General features: G+C 40.0%; 1 protein-coding gene across 4 annotated transcripts in view; it reads left to right on the top strand.

The window, feature by feature from the left end:
- GRIA1 (glutamate ionotropic receptor AMPA type subunit 1) overlaps positions 1-16,845 on the top strand; it is a 299,091-nt gene that overhangs the window by 148,810 nt on the left and 133,436 nt on the right. For all 4 annotated transcript variants that reach the window (XM_072824421.1, XM_072824420.1, XM_072824419.1 and 1 more), the window contains 3 exons: positions 2,944-3,183; positions 6,069-6,253; positions 11,860-11,913. In XM_072824421.1, coding sequence (XP_072680522.1) covers positions 2,944-3,183; positions 6,069-6,253; positions 11,860-11,913 — 479 coding nt within the window. The remainder of the gene's footprint in view (positions 1-2,943; positions 3,184-6,068; positions 6,254-11,859; positions 11,914-16,845) is intronic.

The following is a 16,845-nucleotide window of genomic DNA, read 5'->3' as shown; positions in this document are numbered from 1 at the left end:
CCTTGTCTCTATCTCTCTTTCTTTCTCTGTCTCTGTATGTCTCTCTGTCTCTGTCCATCTGTCTCTCTGTCTCTGTCTGCATCTCACTCTCTCTCTGTTTCTGTCTCTCTCTGGAGCTGTTCCTGCTTGGCCAAAATAAAGATTTAGCTGGAAGGTCAGATGCCAAGCCACTCTGAAGGCCAGGGTCCACTCAAGTAAATCCAGGCCAACTTACCTCCAAGCCATGCTTTCTTAGGGAGCACTGGGTAAGAGGGAGCACCCTCTTAGCCTTAAAGGATAAAGCACTCAGTTTAAGGGAGATAAATTTGAAAAGAGAAAACAAATCACTTGAGGGAGAAAATTTCCTGGCCTCTGTGTGTCTAAGGGTTTGATCATGTGCACCAACTCCTATTTCTTATACCTCCATCTCCTCCTTTGCTTCTAAATTTTTGCAAGAAACACCAGCCATGAGGGCCCCAGAGGCCCAGCTATAGGTGTGAAACCAAGTGGATGACGTGAGGGAATAGATCTGGAACATAAGATTCATATCCCACAGGATAATATTTCATTGCAGCAGGAGGGAGAAGAAATCCTAAAAATACTGTACAGAGCATATTATAATATTTTAACGGGTTTATGTGCTCCCTCTATACACTTCACTCAGTAAGATGGATTGTGCTTTTTGACAAATCTATATTTAACATAGGAAGAATAACATACAGTGTATGCTTCCTGGTGAAGAAATCCATATTTATGGAAATCTTGATTCTGGCAATTACAATAGATATTTAAAGACAGTGCCTATTGTCTGCTGTGAACAGATAGAATGTCCTCATTAGGGTGAAAGAGAAAATAGGCTGAGTGAGAAAGGATAAATATCTACTTTAGAGAAGCAGGAGGTCCAGGGTGACCCAGCAGTCATCTCTGTTTGGGTCCAGCTCCCCTTCATACCCTATTGTGGGTCATGTAGACCCTCTTATCAAGCATTTCTCATTCATTCTTTCAACAAATACTTATTAAGCCCTACCATGTTCCAGGCACTATGGTGGCTTTGGGGCACAAGTGAGACCCCTGTTTTCAGGGATTAACACTGACCCAAGCAGTCACAGATATTAAGAAGCAAAAAAAGGAAATGATTTCAGATAATAAGAAAAGTCTAAGATGTAAGACAGGTTGATATGACTGAGAGGCAGGTGTGGGGAGGCTGGAGTCACTATTGAAAAGAGGTGATGAAGAAAGGCCTTTTTAGGGGGTAAGATTTGAGATGAGATTGAGATTGAGATTTAAACGCCCAGTAACTGCAGGTATGCAAGCAGATGTTAATGTACTGGCCCAGTTTCCTGTGGACGATACATACGTTTTCAGTGGGAATCAGACAGATGACTTGTACAGTTCATCTTTAAGAGATGAACTTTTAAGCCCATTAGCTCTAGGGACTGAATGAGAACTGAGAGTCACAATAGACAACTGAGTACTGGTGGTTAGTTGCATTCTTTAGTGCAGCACGACCCAGAGGATCTTCAATAACATGTTAAAAGTATTCGCCAACAAAGGATCCTGGGGATGTGCAGACTTGACAAAATCTGGGTTAAAGTTGAACAGGATTCCTCACAACCTTTTATGTAACTAGTGTGCAGTATGAACCTCCAAGATGCAGACAAGGTATACACCATTTCCCAAATCTACTTGACCAAAGAAGTCTTTTTTTTTTTTTTTAAGGAGTGTTTTGTGGGACTAATGTTTCATGGAACACATTTGGGTGATGCTTATATAGGGTAATTTGAGACCCCACATACAAGGTAATGCAGGGTCATGGAAGCAGGTGATATGCTAAAGGAAACAGAGGACCTAAGAGCACTCGCTTTTTCATCTTAAAAAAAAAAATGGTAATACTAAAGCCACAGGGTTGTGATGTGAAATGAAAAGTCTAATATATGTGAAAGGACTGTAGAGTGCCCCAAAATACTGTTATTGTGATGAGGATGATTCATCTCACTATCCATATTAGCAAGGTAATTTCAGGCATCAGAGATGGCTTTAGGGTTGGTCACCTACTTAACTGGGGCAAAAACAATGACACCTCTCCTGTATCATGTATTAAAATGAGCTTAGTAGTTAAATGACCTGGGATTTGGCTCTATAACTTTTCTTTTTTTAATATTGCATCCTAACTAGCAATGTAATAAACCATAAACCAGGATTGGTAACTACATTGGGATCTTACAAAATGGCTCCCATGGGGATGTTTATACAGCTAAGCTATTACTATGTCTGATACATTGGGCAGGGGGGTGGGGAGGCTGAAAAGTCAGCTAGCAGGATGTGCAAACACAAAGTGAACATTGGCAGAGAAATGTACACTGAAAGCTAAGGGTAGACTGAGAAAATCCATGCTTATTTTCTAAGCATGTATCAGCAGCAAGCTGGCAGACCCGCTTCCTCCTACAGCTTTTAATGCTTTGCCTTAAAGTGATGGGCAGTGTCATAGCAAGATGACTGGATTGGGGTTAAAATATCCACCCAACTCAGATATGCCCTACCTGTTCCATCTTAGACATGTTCATTAATTTTCTGAGACTTAGTTTTTCCCTTTTAAAAAATGACTCATTTATCCCTCTCCTTCATTAAGGTCACTGCAGAGGTAAAGTAAGAGAATATGTGAAAATGGTTTATATATATTTATAATTAATAAGCATGATAACATCTGACATGGAATTGGTACCTCTTAAATATTGAATCAGATGGATGGGTGAATAGGATGCATAAATAGGTAAAATGGATGGACAGTTGGATTAGACTTGCAAGATGGATGGATAGATTGGTTGGATGGGTGGATGGCCAGAAGATAGGTGAATGTAAAGATGATGAGTTGGGATGAATGAACTAGTGAATGGATTAGTTTTGGAGCCATCTGCCAGCTTCCTTGTAGTATCTTCTATTAATCCTTCTCTTCTCCTCCTCCAGTCTGTTCCCAGTTCTCCAAAGGAGTCTACGCCATCTTTGGGTTTTATGAACGGAGAACTGTCAACATGCTGACCTCCTTCTGTGGGGCCCTCCATGTCTGCTTCATTACACCGAGCTTTCCTGTTGACACCTCCAATCAGTTTGTCCTTCAGCTGCGCCCAGAGCTGCAGGATGCTCTTATCAGCATCATCGACCATTACAAATGGCAGAAATTTGTCTACATTTATGATGCCGACCGGGGTAAGCCAAGGGTTGGGGTGGGAGACTGTTGAGTAATGGGAGAAAATTGCCAGCAGGAAGGAGAATGATGCCTCCTTGCCTCAGTGAAAAGCATGGGGAGAATGATCCAGAAATGCTTTACTTCGATGGGCTGATTTCTTGGCGCTAACCTCCAACTTACAGTGTGGAAACATCCTTTGAGAGAGTAATCCTCTTAACATGCCATGTCACTCTGCAGCTCACCAAGCTTCCATGGCTCCTGAGTCCAGACTCAAAGCCCAAGGGCCTATATTGAATGGTTCATAGCTCACAGCATAGTTGTCAGGAGCAAAGACTGTAGAGTCAGACAGACCTGGATCTAAATTCCATGTCCTCTCCTTTCCAGCTGTTTGTCTTTGGGCAAGCTCTCTCTGTCTCAGTTTGACCATTTATGTTGGGCAAATTTTCTGTGCCTTCATTCCCTCATCCCTGTAATAAGATAAACCTGATCTCTACCTCCTAAAGTTGCTGTGAGGATTGAATGAGGTGACTAGAACATTCCTGTCAGTGCATGGAACATAAGTGCTCAGAGTCCTCCATATATGTTAGCTATCAACATAATCATCACCTCTCCTAGGCCCTTCTAATTGTGCTTCCACTTACATTTTGAAATTTACAACACATTTTCCAAATGTTTCCTATGCTTTTTTTCTTCTCTGCAGATTTCCTCATGCTGTTCCTCATTTCTAGAATGCACTTGCTTTCCCAAATCTACATATGTAAATCCTTCTTCTCTTTTATAGTCTGCTCAATCACTGCTTTCTCTATTCCCTAATCCTTAAATGTGAACTATCTTCTTTTTTCTAACGTCTGTGGTGGTTGTATTGTACTCTCCTACCTTTCTTTCCCTTGTATACTAAGTAGTCATCAGAACTTAGTCAAAATTGGTATAAGTAAATAAATGGATTATGAAAGGTCTGGAAACTGAGACAGAAGAGTTTTACCCTAAGTGAAACGGAGATTTTATAGGAGGTTGACTGGGGGAAGACCGAGAAGATTTTGAGTAAGAGAGTGGCTTGTGAGATTGGTTTTTGGGGGCAGTGTTAAGCAGGCATTGTTCAATGAGGAGGAGCTGGCAGGAGAGACCAGAAACCCTCTGCTTTCTTCAATTTTCCCTTCCCTCTCCTTATTTGAGGATTTCCCTTCTCAAACAGCAGTCATTGTGAGGATCATACCTGCAGAAGGGCTATTTCAGGACAGTTTTACAGCATTCTGAAGCTTGAGGCCTAAAAATGGCAAATTTACTTCCCAGAACCCAGAAGACTGTAACTTTGATTATAGAGAATCACCTCTGGGGTTGGCAGAAGCACCTATGCTCTTAAAAGGACTCTATCTGTCTCAGGAATCTGAGCTCAGAGCTCTGCCATTTGTTAGTTATGTGACCTTGGGCCAAAAACTAAATCTCTCTGAGCCTCAATTTTCATATCTGTGGTGCAATGGGGATAATAATGATTTGTGCCTCATATGATTAAGTAAACTGAAAACAAGAAAGCTAGTAGAATAGTGCCAGACACATAGTAAACTTTCAGTGAATATGAGGCGTAAGCATGCCAAATAGCTTGCACTGCAAAAGAAACAAAGGTAAGAAGGCATAACAGAATCAATTGAGAGATGATTCTTGAGGCCAGGCACCGCGCTGATTACTATGGGAGGGATTAGCAGTGTTAGAAGGAGACAACTAATATACACACAAAAGATTGATTAATAATGTAAGAGTGAAAGAACCACCTAAAGTAGCAGAAGAACGACCTTCATCTTCCCCTCAAAGATATCTATGTTCTAAGAATTTTTGGAACCTACAAATGTATTATATTCAATGGCAAGAGGGATTAAGATTACAGATGGAATATACGTTGCTAACCAACTGATTTTAGAGAGATTAGATTGGATTATTCATTTGGGCCTAATATAATCACAAGGGTTCTTAAATGTGGAAGTTGGAGGTAGAAGAGTCAGTGTCAGAGGCTGATGTGTGAAAGACTTGACCAGTCGCTGCTGGTTTTGAAGTTGGAAGGGACCATAAACTGAGGAATGCAAGCAAGCCTCTAGAAGCTAGAAAGGCAAGAAAATTTTCTTCCCTAGAACCTCCTGAGAGTAACATAGCCCCACTGACACATTGATTTTAGCTCAAGGAGATTCATTTCAAACTGACCTGTGGCAATATAAGATGATAAATATGTGTTGTTTCAGACCAATGAGTTTATAGTGATTTGTTATAGCAGCCGGAGGAAACTGAGACCATTTATGTCTTAAAGATGAAACAAAACTGCATTGAGTAATGGGCTTCTCTCTCATTTAACTATAAATTAGAAGAGAATAATTTAAGTCAGTACACAGTGATTGAATACCTACTACATAAGAGGCAAAGTATCAGGTATTGAACATTCATGAATTTGACAGTTATTAGGTGCCTATTTAGATGTTGGGTTGGCACATTTAATAAGCAACTACTAAATACCCAATAATAATATTAATAAAACCCTTGCCATGTATCAAACATTCTCATTTAATCCTTATGATGACACTATGAGGCGGGCATTATTAACATCACCGTTTTACCATTAAAGAAACTAAAGTTTAAAGAAGCTAAGGAGTTTGTAAAAGGTCACCAGTATATTGTAGCAACAGGATTTGAGCCCTAGATTATATTCTTAATTAACACTACTGTGTGCTGAGTTCTAGAAACAAGCTCAAAAGAGAACCACTGCCTGCCTTCAGTGGGCTCAGACTTGCATAGTGGGAAAAAGCTAGAGCTGAGTTTGGTGAAGGAGTCAGGAGGAGGGGAGACAATGGAGGTGGGTGCCAAGTGGAGGCAGGTGGTACCTGTGTATCCTGATTGCCACTTCTCTGTCTGACCCAATTTCCAGGTTTGTCCGTCCTGCAGAAAGTTCTGGACACAGCTGCTGAGAAGAACTGGCAGGTGACAGCAGTCAACATTTTGACCACCACAGAGGAAGGATACCGGATGCTCTTTCAGGACCTAGAAAAGAAAAAGGAGCGGCTAGTGGTGGTGGACTGTGAATCAGAACGCCTCAATGCCATCTTGGGCCAGGTAGTGCATGTAGCAAAGGCTTAGAGTGGGTGAGGGCAGTGGTTCAAGAGGGAGCTGGATGGCCTTTTGCCTTGGGTGTTACAAAGAGAGCTCTTGACTAGATGAGACAGTTGACTCCTTCCCCACATTCTGTAATTTATACATTTTAATTCTGAACTTTTATGAAATAGCACAAACAATGGGAGACTGGATCTAGGGCTTAAAATGGTTCTCAGATCAGTTGCTTTATGGTGAAAAAGCGTATTACATTGCATTTTAGAGTTTGTGAAGCACTATCACCTGGGAACACAGACTGTAGAATCAGATTCCTGGGTTCTGTCATCACTGGTCTAGCATTTGGCATCTCATCCATTCGGCCCACTGCCCTGTTTTAAGAGTACAGGGAAGCAGCAAGCACCTCTGTACTGTTTCCTTAAATACACTCATGTGTCTGAGAAATCCATTGATTGTACATCCTGTGAAAGGGCACTGTAACCTCAATAGTTTTTAGCCAGAGGTCTCTAAGCTGTGGTTCTTCCTATTCTAAGAACTAGAGCATGTACCCATTTCACAAGCAGCAGGCCTTTGTGTTAATCTCTTGTCTTTTTGACAGACATATACTTGTGTATCTAGGTTGAGCTAGCAAGAAAATAGATTTTGCAATCATTCTTTAACAGTGCCAAGTAATTAAAGATGGTAGTTTCAGGTAATTGACAATATGACAAAGCTTGTTGATGGCCTTTCTAGACCCTGAGACCCCCACCAGGAATCTCACCATGAGCTCAGCAACCATTTAGAGGTCTCAGCAACAGAACAGGAGAAATTTTGAAAATCAGTGATTGTTTAAGGCATTAATTATGTGTTCTACTAGATAAAGTATGAATCTGACCTCCCCTCTTGGAAACAGAAAACAGAAAAATTGTTTCTATAGGATTCTCTGGGCTGGACTCAAGGGATTTGAATGCTAGTTAAACAAGGCAGTATAGGGTAATGGTTAAGCACAGAGACCCTTCCGCCAGAGTGGCTGGAAGTTAAACCCCACTAGTCTTTACTAGCTCCATGACTTTGGGCCAGGTTTTTAATCTTTCTATGTCTCAGATTTCTGATCTGTGAAAGGGGCATAATAATAATTATAGCTTTCTTCAGACAGTTCCTGTGAGAATTAAAAGGCAATTATCATATGGTTTCACTCATATGTGGAATGTAAGAGTGCAGAAGACCAAAAGGGAAGGGAGGGAAAACTGAATGGGAAAAAAAATCAGAGAGGGAGACAAACCATGAAAGACTCTTAACTATAGAAAACAAAGTGAAGTTTGCTGGAGGGGTGGTGGGTGGGGGGATGGGGTGACTGGGTGATGGGCATTAAGGAGGGCACATGATGTGATGAGCACTGGGTGTTATATGCAACTGATGAATTATTGAACACTACATCTAAACTGATGATGTATTATATGTTGGCTAATTGAATTTAAATAAAAACAAATAAATAAAAAATAAAAATCAATTCATGTAAAGAAAGGAGCCTGCCCCGTAGAAAGTGACATATGTAAGCCTTTGCCTAGTTTTGCTATTTATAGCACCAACTAGTACTGCCTTCTTGAGTCACTTCCCTCTTTGGGCATAAGGGTCCTCATCTGTAAAATAGGAATGATGGCTTCTGTTCTACAGGGCTAAGAAAAAGATTGGGTGAGATAGCAGTTGGAAAAAGTGCTGAACGATAATTAGGTATTCTTAATAGACTGATGACTTGTCCTTCATTGTTCTGTAGTAAAGATAGTAGCCAGTGCTACCATTTTCTGAGCACTTGCCATATACCAGACACCATGCCAAGTCTTTTCCATGCATCATGCTACCTCATCTTCACATAAACTGTGTAAAACTGCTTCTATCAGCTCCCTTAATTTATAAATAAAGAAACAAGAAACTTGGCTGGGATTTCACAGCTAGTATATAAGAAAAGCAGGAAGTCAGACTTCTGGCTGCAGAGCCAGACCCTCCTAAAAATGTAACTTTTCAGCCTCTGCTGACTTTAGCCACATATTCTGTGAAAAGACAAATTCTGTTTTATAGGGAAGTGACTTGTTTATATGGGCATTTTAGATTGTAGTAATAGTAACTCTTTTAACTGTTAGGTTTTTCTATTCTGAAAAGCAAGACTGAATTGCTGAACAGATCTTACAGAGCACCCGATTTACTGTGTGTATTCATATTTCACAGATGGAATAACTGATGGTCACATTGGTTGATTTGCCTTGGGTTCAAACAACTAGTTAGTAACAGTGATGAGTCTTGAATTTATACCTAAAGGCTTGCAGCCTGACATTTTGACATCATTCCAAACAATCAAATGCTTGAATTCGGATCTTTTCAGTCTAATACAAATGTCCTGCCTAACCTAAAGAAGGAGATAGTGATTCTCAATTCCAGTAAGGGAATTGCCTGTCTCTGTCTCCAGCCCGCCAACTAGAATACTGGCATTTTGAGGGCAAGGATTTTTGTTTTATTTTCTTCTTTGTGGTATCCATATTGTTTTTTTTTTTTTTTATTGGTGTTCAATTTACTAACATACAGAATAACACCCAGTGCCCGTCACCCATTCACTCCCACCCCCCGCCCTCCTCCCCTTCTACCACCCCTAGTTCGTTTCCCAGAGTTAGCAGTCTTTACGTTCTGTCTCCGTTTCTGATATTTCCCACACATTTCTTCTCCCTTCCCTTATTTTCCCTTTCACTATTATTTATATTCCCCAAATGAATGAGAACATATAATGTTTGTCCTTCTCCGACTGACTTACTTCACTCAGCATAATACCCTCCAGTTCCATCCACGTTGAAGCAAATGGTGGGTATTTGTCATTTCTAATAGCTGAGGCCCCTCCCCCAGAACACCAGCTAGACTGACAACTTCCAGGAGAAGCCAAGGGACTTAAAGTACACAGAATCAGAAGATACTCCCCGGTGGTCCATAGTGTTTTGAATAGTGCTTCGTATCTTGTGGGTATTCAATAAATATTTTTTGAGTGTGTGGAAAGAATAGGGAATCAATGAAGGGTCAAGGAAAGATCCCAAATGTGAGATAGGTCTGAATATTTATACGCAGCCATTGGCTGGATAAGAGCCATTAAGCTAGAAAGAAAGGCAAGTAGGGAGGCCCAGAAGGCATGTGAGGGCTCAGGTTGGTAGAATGGCTTAGCAAGCCAGCTGGAGCATGCTGAGTGTCTACTAGGAGACAGTGATGGTGACATAATTGAGACTATCCTTGGAAACCATTCTAAGGAGTTTGGGGTTTATTCCAAAGAGAGTGGAGAGGCAGTGAAGGTTTGTGAGCAAGGAATAGGCTTATTCGAATACAATGCTTTGACAGTATATCAGACACCAAATTATATAGTACAGTCATTTAGCTGAGAATGAGTTAAAGATGAGAGAGACCAGGATTAGACCATCCATCACATCACCCTGCTTTACTGTCTTCATAGTGCTTCTCACTTGCTGAAATCTTGTTCATTCATCTGTTTATATATTTACCATCTGTCTCCCTACTAAAACGTCAGTTCAGTTTAGTAAGGACACAAGGACCTTGCCTTATATGTTCACAGGTTGTCCTCAGCACATAGCATAATGCTTAGCATATCATCCATGTTCAATAAATATCTTTTGGTTGGATTAATTAATCAGAGAAGGTTTTACAGAGTAGTTGAGATTCAAGCTCAGCTGTAAAGGTTATGAATAGTCAGAATGGGAAAGGACATTCCAGACACAAAGATTATGAATTAAGGTAGTCCAGTGGAAATAAGCTTTGAGGGAATAGGGTCAGGAAGGCTCTGGGTTCCACATGAAATTGTACATTACCTTTATAACACCTCTCTCAGTTTATAACCCCAAGGGCACTCACTTCTTCATCTGTTTAGTGTGGGTCTCATCCCAGTAAAGTGGGACCTCCAGGGGGCCAAAGACCATACTTGTCTCACCTCCCACTATATCCACAGCACAGTGCTTGGTACAAAGTAAGCACTTAATAAATGGTTGTGAAAGGAAAGTAGGAAAGGAGAGGAGAGAGGACAATGGGTTAATAAGTGAAAAGACAGGTGGGAAGGTTTGGATTATGTTGAACTATATGAAATTGCTCATTTTTACCAACCAAAAGTCATCAATTGTCATCTGTTTCTTATGTTTCAATCTGTAAGTTTATCCTGCAGATTATTCTTATCCATTGCCTAAATGTGGTAGGTTTTAAAATATCTAAAAAAAAATCTGCTATTTGATGTTTTGTGTTTATTAGAAGCTGAATAGGCTTATGGTAAAGGTATCTTATTATTGAAAGGGCAGCAAACCATTTGACAAGAAGATGGAAAAGTAATGAAGAATTACTAATAAAACTATCATCCCAATAGTATTTGAGCTCGATGGTCTGGAATTCCACAATCTAACCACTGTTTCAGAGCATTCATTGTGTGTGCTTGCATTTAATTATTCCCTACATAAAAAAATATGTGAGCCGCTATGCACATACATCCAATTAAGTAGATGTCTGAATGTGGATTTTAATAACCTTGAAAATTTATTCAGTTAGACAAGAAGCCCAAGTGCTTCTCATATGTTTTATGCCTTCTTGTAAGAGTGCAAGAGAGGCTCTGAGCAGAATGTACTAACTCCAATTTCATGATTAAAAAATAAAGAAATAGATCAAGTTAACTTGCAGGCTGAGCTAGGGCTAAACCAAGGCCTATGCTCTTAGCTGTTCCTTGGGTAGTGTGTCTGGCTGTTTGAGCAAACCTCTGGATAATTCTTTCTACAAATATTTTTCCTGCCCACAATGATTACAAAAGTCTTCACTTTTAGGATGGAGAGATTTGGGGGGGACCCCGGCTCTTAATAATTAATCATGATTGGGTGTCACATGCAAAGACTCACAACATTTGGGTTCCTGTCCAGCACTGCTGCAGGATCTAGGCAAATCACTTCCCCTCTTTAGCCCTGAACTTCCCATCTGTACAGTGGAAGATTGGACCATCTGATCCCAAATTCCTTTCCAACTTCCAGGTTAAGTGCTCAGTTAATGTCTGGGTACTCAACTGGTTTAGGGAAGAAGGCACAATATTAGGAAAAGAAGGAACTGGGTCTGAATATGTGTCATGCAAGGAATTAAAGGTCAAGAACCCACCCATCTGACCATCCACCCACACCCATCCATCCATCTAAGCAGCAGATATTGTCATGACAGTGGCAGGAAATTCAACACAGTATAAGTTTCACACCAAGAAAGAATCTCCATCGAGGGAAAGACTTTATGGAAGAAGCGAAATGAGCATTTCATCTGAATGGGGTATGTGTGTGTGATAATACTACTCTACCCCTAGTATCAGACAAAACTGATTTCAAATCCTGCATCTGCCACTTAATAGCCGGGTAAACTTAGGGAGCTTATTTAATCTCTCCATGCTTCAATTTCTCATCTGTAAAATGAGGGTATCAATAATGCCACCATCACTGAGTACTTGTGATATGGTAGTCTCACTACTTAGGATAGGGAACGGCACATTGTCAGCACTCAGTGTTAGTTGCTATTAATACTGTTATAGCTTTAATTGCAAAACTGATTGGTGAATCCCTTCACATCATGTTTTATAGATTATAAAGCTGGAGAAGAATGGCATTGGCTACCACTACATCCTTGCAAATCTGGTGAGTACAGTGCACTACAGACTTTCAGTCTATGCATTTTTGCACATTTGGGCCTTACTTTGCTCCTGTGGTCCCCAGCTAATGGGAACTGCATGGGTGGAAGGGGGAATTCAGAGCTGCAATACTAAATTTACCTTTTCCCCTCAACATTCTCACTTGTCAGACCACAGCACACTATTAGTAAAGTTCTAATCTTCCGTAGAAGAGACGGTTATCTGAATTGCAGATTCAATCAGTTTTGCCCCTTGACAATAAGGACAAAACTGGCACGTCTTTGAACGACTACAGGATGTTTCCACCCCATTGTTTTGACTCTCTATTTTGACATTAGTGATAGTGTTTACAAGTACGAACACCAGAATCACAATTATACTAGTATTGACAGATCTTTAACTAGAAGCAATTTTCCAACAGGAAAAATATTATGTCAATTTAGTTTGTATTCACTTTTCTATGTGATATAGATTAAGCTTGTCTTCTTAAAAATTTTTGTTTTCATTTTAATGTATTGCAGTTCTTTTTATTGGGCACAATTATTTGAGTGTTGTGAAGATTTGAGTCATCAAATATTTTTTATTCATATTAAATTTTACCTAATAACATGTGCCATTATAACTTTTATTTTATGGCCATTATATCTAGCAATTCTATTTCTCTTGTGTTGTGTTTTGACCATCCATCTTTTTTTTTTTAAGATTTTATTTATTTATTCATGAGAGACACAGAGAGAGAGAGAGAGACAGAGACACAGGCAGAGGGAGAAGCAGGCTCCACTCATGGAGCCAGACATGGAACTCGATCCCTGGTCTCCAGGACCACACCCTGGGCTGAAAGTGGTGCTAAACCGCTGAGCCACCTGGGCTGCCCCATCCATCTTTTTTATCATGAAGTTTGATTCTTCCAAAATTTTATCCAAAGCCAAATATAATTTAATTTGCCTTTAGTCCCATTTTTACATTTTGTAAAGAGCTTCATGGTGTTGTAATTCATATACCATACTGTTCATATATAAAGCGTACAATTCATTGCTTTTTAGTATAATCACAGAATTATGAAACCATCACCACAATCTAACTTTAAAATTTTTTGTCATCCTAAAAAAGAAACCCCACACCCATCAGCACTCACTCCCCACTGCTCCCTATATCCCCTACCCCACCCCCAGCACTAGGCAACTAGCAATCTACCTTTTAAGTATTTGCATATCCTGAACATTGCATACAAACAGAATCATATAATATGTGATCTTTTGTGACTGGTTTCTTTCACTTAGCATCATGTTTTCAAAGTTCTTCCATATTGTAGCATGTATTTCACTCCTTTTCATTGCCAAATTATATTCTATTTTATGGCTATACTGCATTTTATCTATTCATTGGTTGATGAACACGTGGGTAATTTTCTCTTTTTAACTATTATGAATAAAGCTACTATGACTATTTAGGCACAAACTTTTCTCTTGAATATATACCTAGGAGTGGAATTGTTGGGTTATATGGTAACTCTGTGTTTAACATCTTGAGGAAATTACTTTCCAAAGCGGTTATATCTCCCAGCAAATCAATAACAAGTTTTTATATTGTTTAAAATATTTTAATCGATAACACATTTTGCCATTTGACAGTATGAGCAATTATCAGTTTTCCCCCAATGGTAACTTTTCCCACAAAGTTTGTTTGTAATCCTGGCTTGTCTTTGCAATTTTCTGTTTTCATTAAGATGTGGTTTTAAGATTTTTATTTATAACGAAGTGTATATGTAATTTTAGGCATATTATTTGGTGTTGATTATTCCTATGAGTAGCGTTAACTAATGAAACAAAATATTACTCTCTTTTATTTATTTTTGGAAAAAAGGTCATTAGTAGAACAAAGGCACCAGGTCTGACTGTATGTAAAGGCCAAAATTACAGGATCTAAAAATAAGACCAAAACATCCTGCCTAATCCTTAAATTCTAGTTGTCTTTCTGATCCAATCTCCATCTTAAACAGGTTCCTGCCTAAACCTTCTTTCCCTTCAAAACTTCCTTGCCTTGGCTATACTAATATTTCAGACTCAAGACCAGAAATAAGAAGGGCTCATTGAGATAGGCTAATTCAGACCCAGTTGTTAATAGCTAAATATGATACACTTCTCAGAGGCATTTTAAACAGTGGGTAGCTCCAGAGACTTTTAGGGAACAGGAGCCTCACCCTAAAAAATTTTGCAAAGACAGAATTTTTGACTTTGTAATGAAGCAGACTCTTGACATCCCTCTAATCCCAGCTCCTTAGTGCCTGAAGGGACTTTGGAAATTAATGCCATCTGAGTCTCCTCTGCTCATAGAGAAACAGAACCAGCAGGTGGTGTGGCCAGGGACACACAACAAGTCAGGGATAGAGTTAGGGCTAGCACCAAGGCTGGTGGGCAGTACCCAACACCATATGCACTACTCCAGCATGCCTCTCCGTACAGACTGAGCAAGCATCCTGCTGTTTGAGAATACACAGAACAATGTGGGGGCATGCATAATCACCTCTCTGGGATAAGATAGAAATTACATATCAGTGGCCTTGGAGCCACTGAAAGACCCCAGATAATTAAATTGCCAGCCTCCATCTGTTGCCAAGTGACCCCTTGGTCACTGCATCACCAAGTCAGCCCCTTGGGCTTCTGTATCCTTCTGATCTGCATTCTTCTTCTTCTGACCTAATGAGCTCTCATATCCTTACAACTGCCAGCTAATAGGATGCAAATTGCATATACCATCCAAATACAAAAGACTTGCATGTTCCAATAGATTAGTTGATAATTAGGCTTCAAATTACTAATTAATTCAGTTTGAAACATAGGCGAGTATGTGGTGTGTGTTTTTCTTCCCTCTTCAGAGAAATAACGCAATTTATAAGATGATAATTTTTAGAAATTCCGCCACATAATTAGCCTGCTGCTGCATGGAACTGACCCCCTCCTTCAGAGTGTTTGTGATTAGGGTGTAATTATAGAGTTAGAAACCAAGGAAGCTTTTGAAAGATTTAACAAAAGGAAGGAGCTACACTTTTATTTCACAGTTCTATCCGCACAAGAGAAATGGAATGCACAAGCTCCGAAGTAGCCAACAGCAGTTTTCCAAAAGTGGACGGATTCAAATAGCCAGCTTTGGGGGGGCTGCTAGAAGAGAAGAGGGAAGGAGACTGTGGATCAGAGAGGACAGCTTTATGGACCGGGAGTAAAAACAACCATGAACCCTCCACCCCTCAACCCAGGTTTTTGTCCAGACACCACCCTTAGCCAGCTCTGTGATCCTGGGCAACTCCCCATTAACTGGGAATGATAGTTCCTGATCTGAAGGCTCATAGTGTCACCTGGGAGATCAAAGATGTTGCTGAATATCACCATGTTTTGGAAAGTTCAACACTGCTCCATGGGTAGGGAATTCTTACTACATATACTAAGTCTACCCATCTCTACGTCACATATTGTGGATACATTTACACACACATACACATATATGCATATGTATGTATTCATATTTTATATACAATAGGATAGATGTGTATTTATATTTCTGTACCACTGGTATGTCCATAAAGTGTACTTGAACCTTGCTGAAATTGAAGAGCTATACCATTATTTCTCTCTCTTTTTTTTTGTTTTTTTTTGTTTTTTGTTTTTTAAAGAGAGAGAGAGGGTAAGCTGGGGGATGGGGCAGTCAGAGGAAGAGAGCGAGAATCCCAAGCAGCCTTCATACCCAGTACAGAGCCCAACTCAGGGTTTGATCCCATGACTCCAAGACCATGACCTGAGCTGAAATCAAGAGTTGGATACTCAGCTGACTGAGCACCTGTATACCATTATTTCTTAAAGAAGCATGTAGGCCCTGGAACACACCAGAGGGCCAGGCTATCTGTTCTCCTCTAAACTCCAGTACCGACTTCATGTTCACTCGCTGTTCTGACGTTGTGGTCAAAGCAGGCATTTACCAGTCAGGGCCCTCCAGAGTTATAGCTCTTATCTTTGTGATACATCAGCAGCAAATCTTAGACCAAACTAGTGTTTCTCAAAACAGAGGGCCTGTGGACCCCTACAATGCATCTGCAGAGTCAGTTTGGAAAACACTGAGCTAATAGTTAAATGCTGTAGTGTCACTGGAATGTAAAAATAAGTACTCACATCATGGGACAAATGACCAGAATATTAATATTGATGATTAGAGTTTCATTGAAACAAAAAGCACATTGTAAAATGCTTATCGAGAACCAGCAGACCTCAGAATATACAGAGTCCAGCAGATCCCAGTTTGAAAAACACTGAAGGTGTTGATTCTCTTTCAATATGGACCATTTGGTGCCTCCTAGGGGGTTAATAACAGTAAAAGTAACATAATTCTCCCATTTTCACGGCTGTTAGAGTTAATGTGAGTTTCTTATGAATCACACCACTTGCTTTTGAATGTCACAATACTCCAATGAAGTAAGCAAGGTAGATTTCATCACACTCATTTTACAGATGTGGGAACTGAGGCTCCAAGCCACTATATTACTGAGCTGCAGAGGAGGAAGGCAGGTACCTAATCAATGGAGTTGGGCTCTTGGGAATTTGACAAAAAAAAAAAACAAGAAATGTGGTCATAAGAATAGAGCAAGCAGACTAACCTGATGCCAAGCCACTAGGACCCACTGACCCAGAATTCCTTAAACCCCTAGTGAATAACAATGACAATAATACAATGGCAGTAACTACTACAATTCATTGAATCATTGCTACATTCTAGGCACTAAGGAAAGTATTTAAATGCATATCTATTGAACCCTTATCATAGCCCTTGATAATATTTTGCCCACTTTTTAGACGAATAAACTGAAGTTCAGAAGGATTAGTGAATTTTCCAAAGTCACAAAGTTTATAAAATGATGGAGCTGGGCCTCCCCTCCAGGACCACAGAACTCCAG

This window comes from Canis lupus, chromosome 4 (genome assembly GCF_048164855.1).
Source record: "Canis lupus baileyi chromosome 4, mCanLup2.hap1, whole genome shotgun sequence".
NCBI classification, from domain to species: Eukaryota; Metazoa; Chordata; class Mammalia; order Carnivora; family Canidae; genus Canis; species Canis lupus.
The sequence above is the reverse complement of the archived record's forward strand: the minus strand, read 5'-3'. Positions and strand labels throughout refer to the sequence as shown.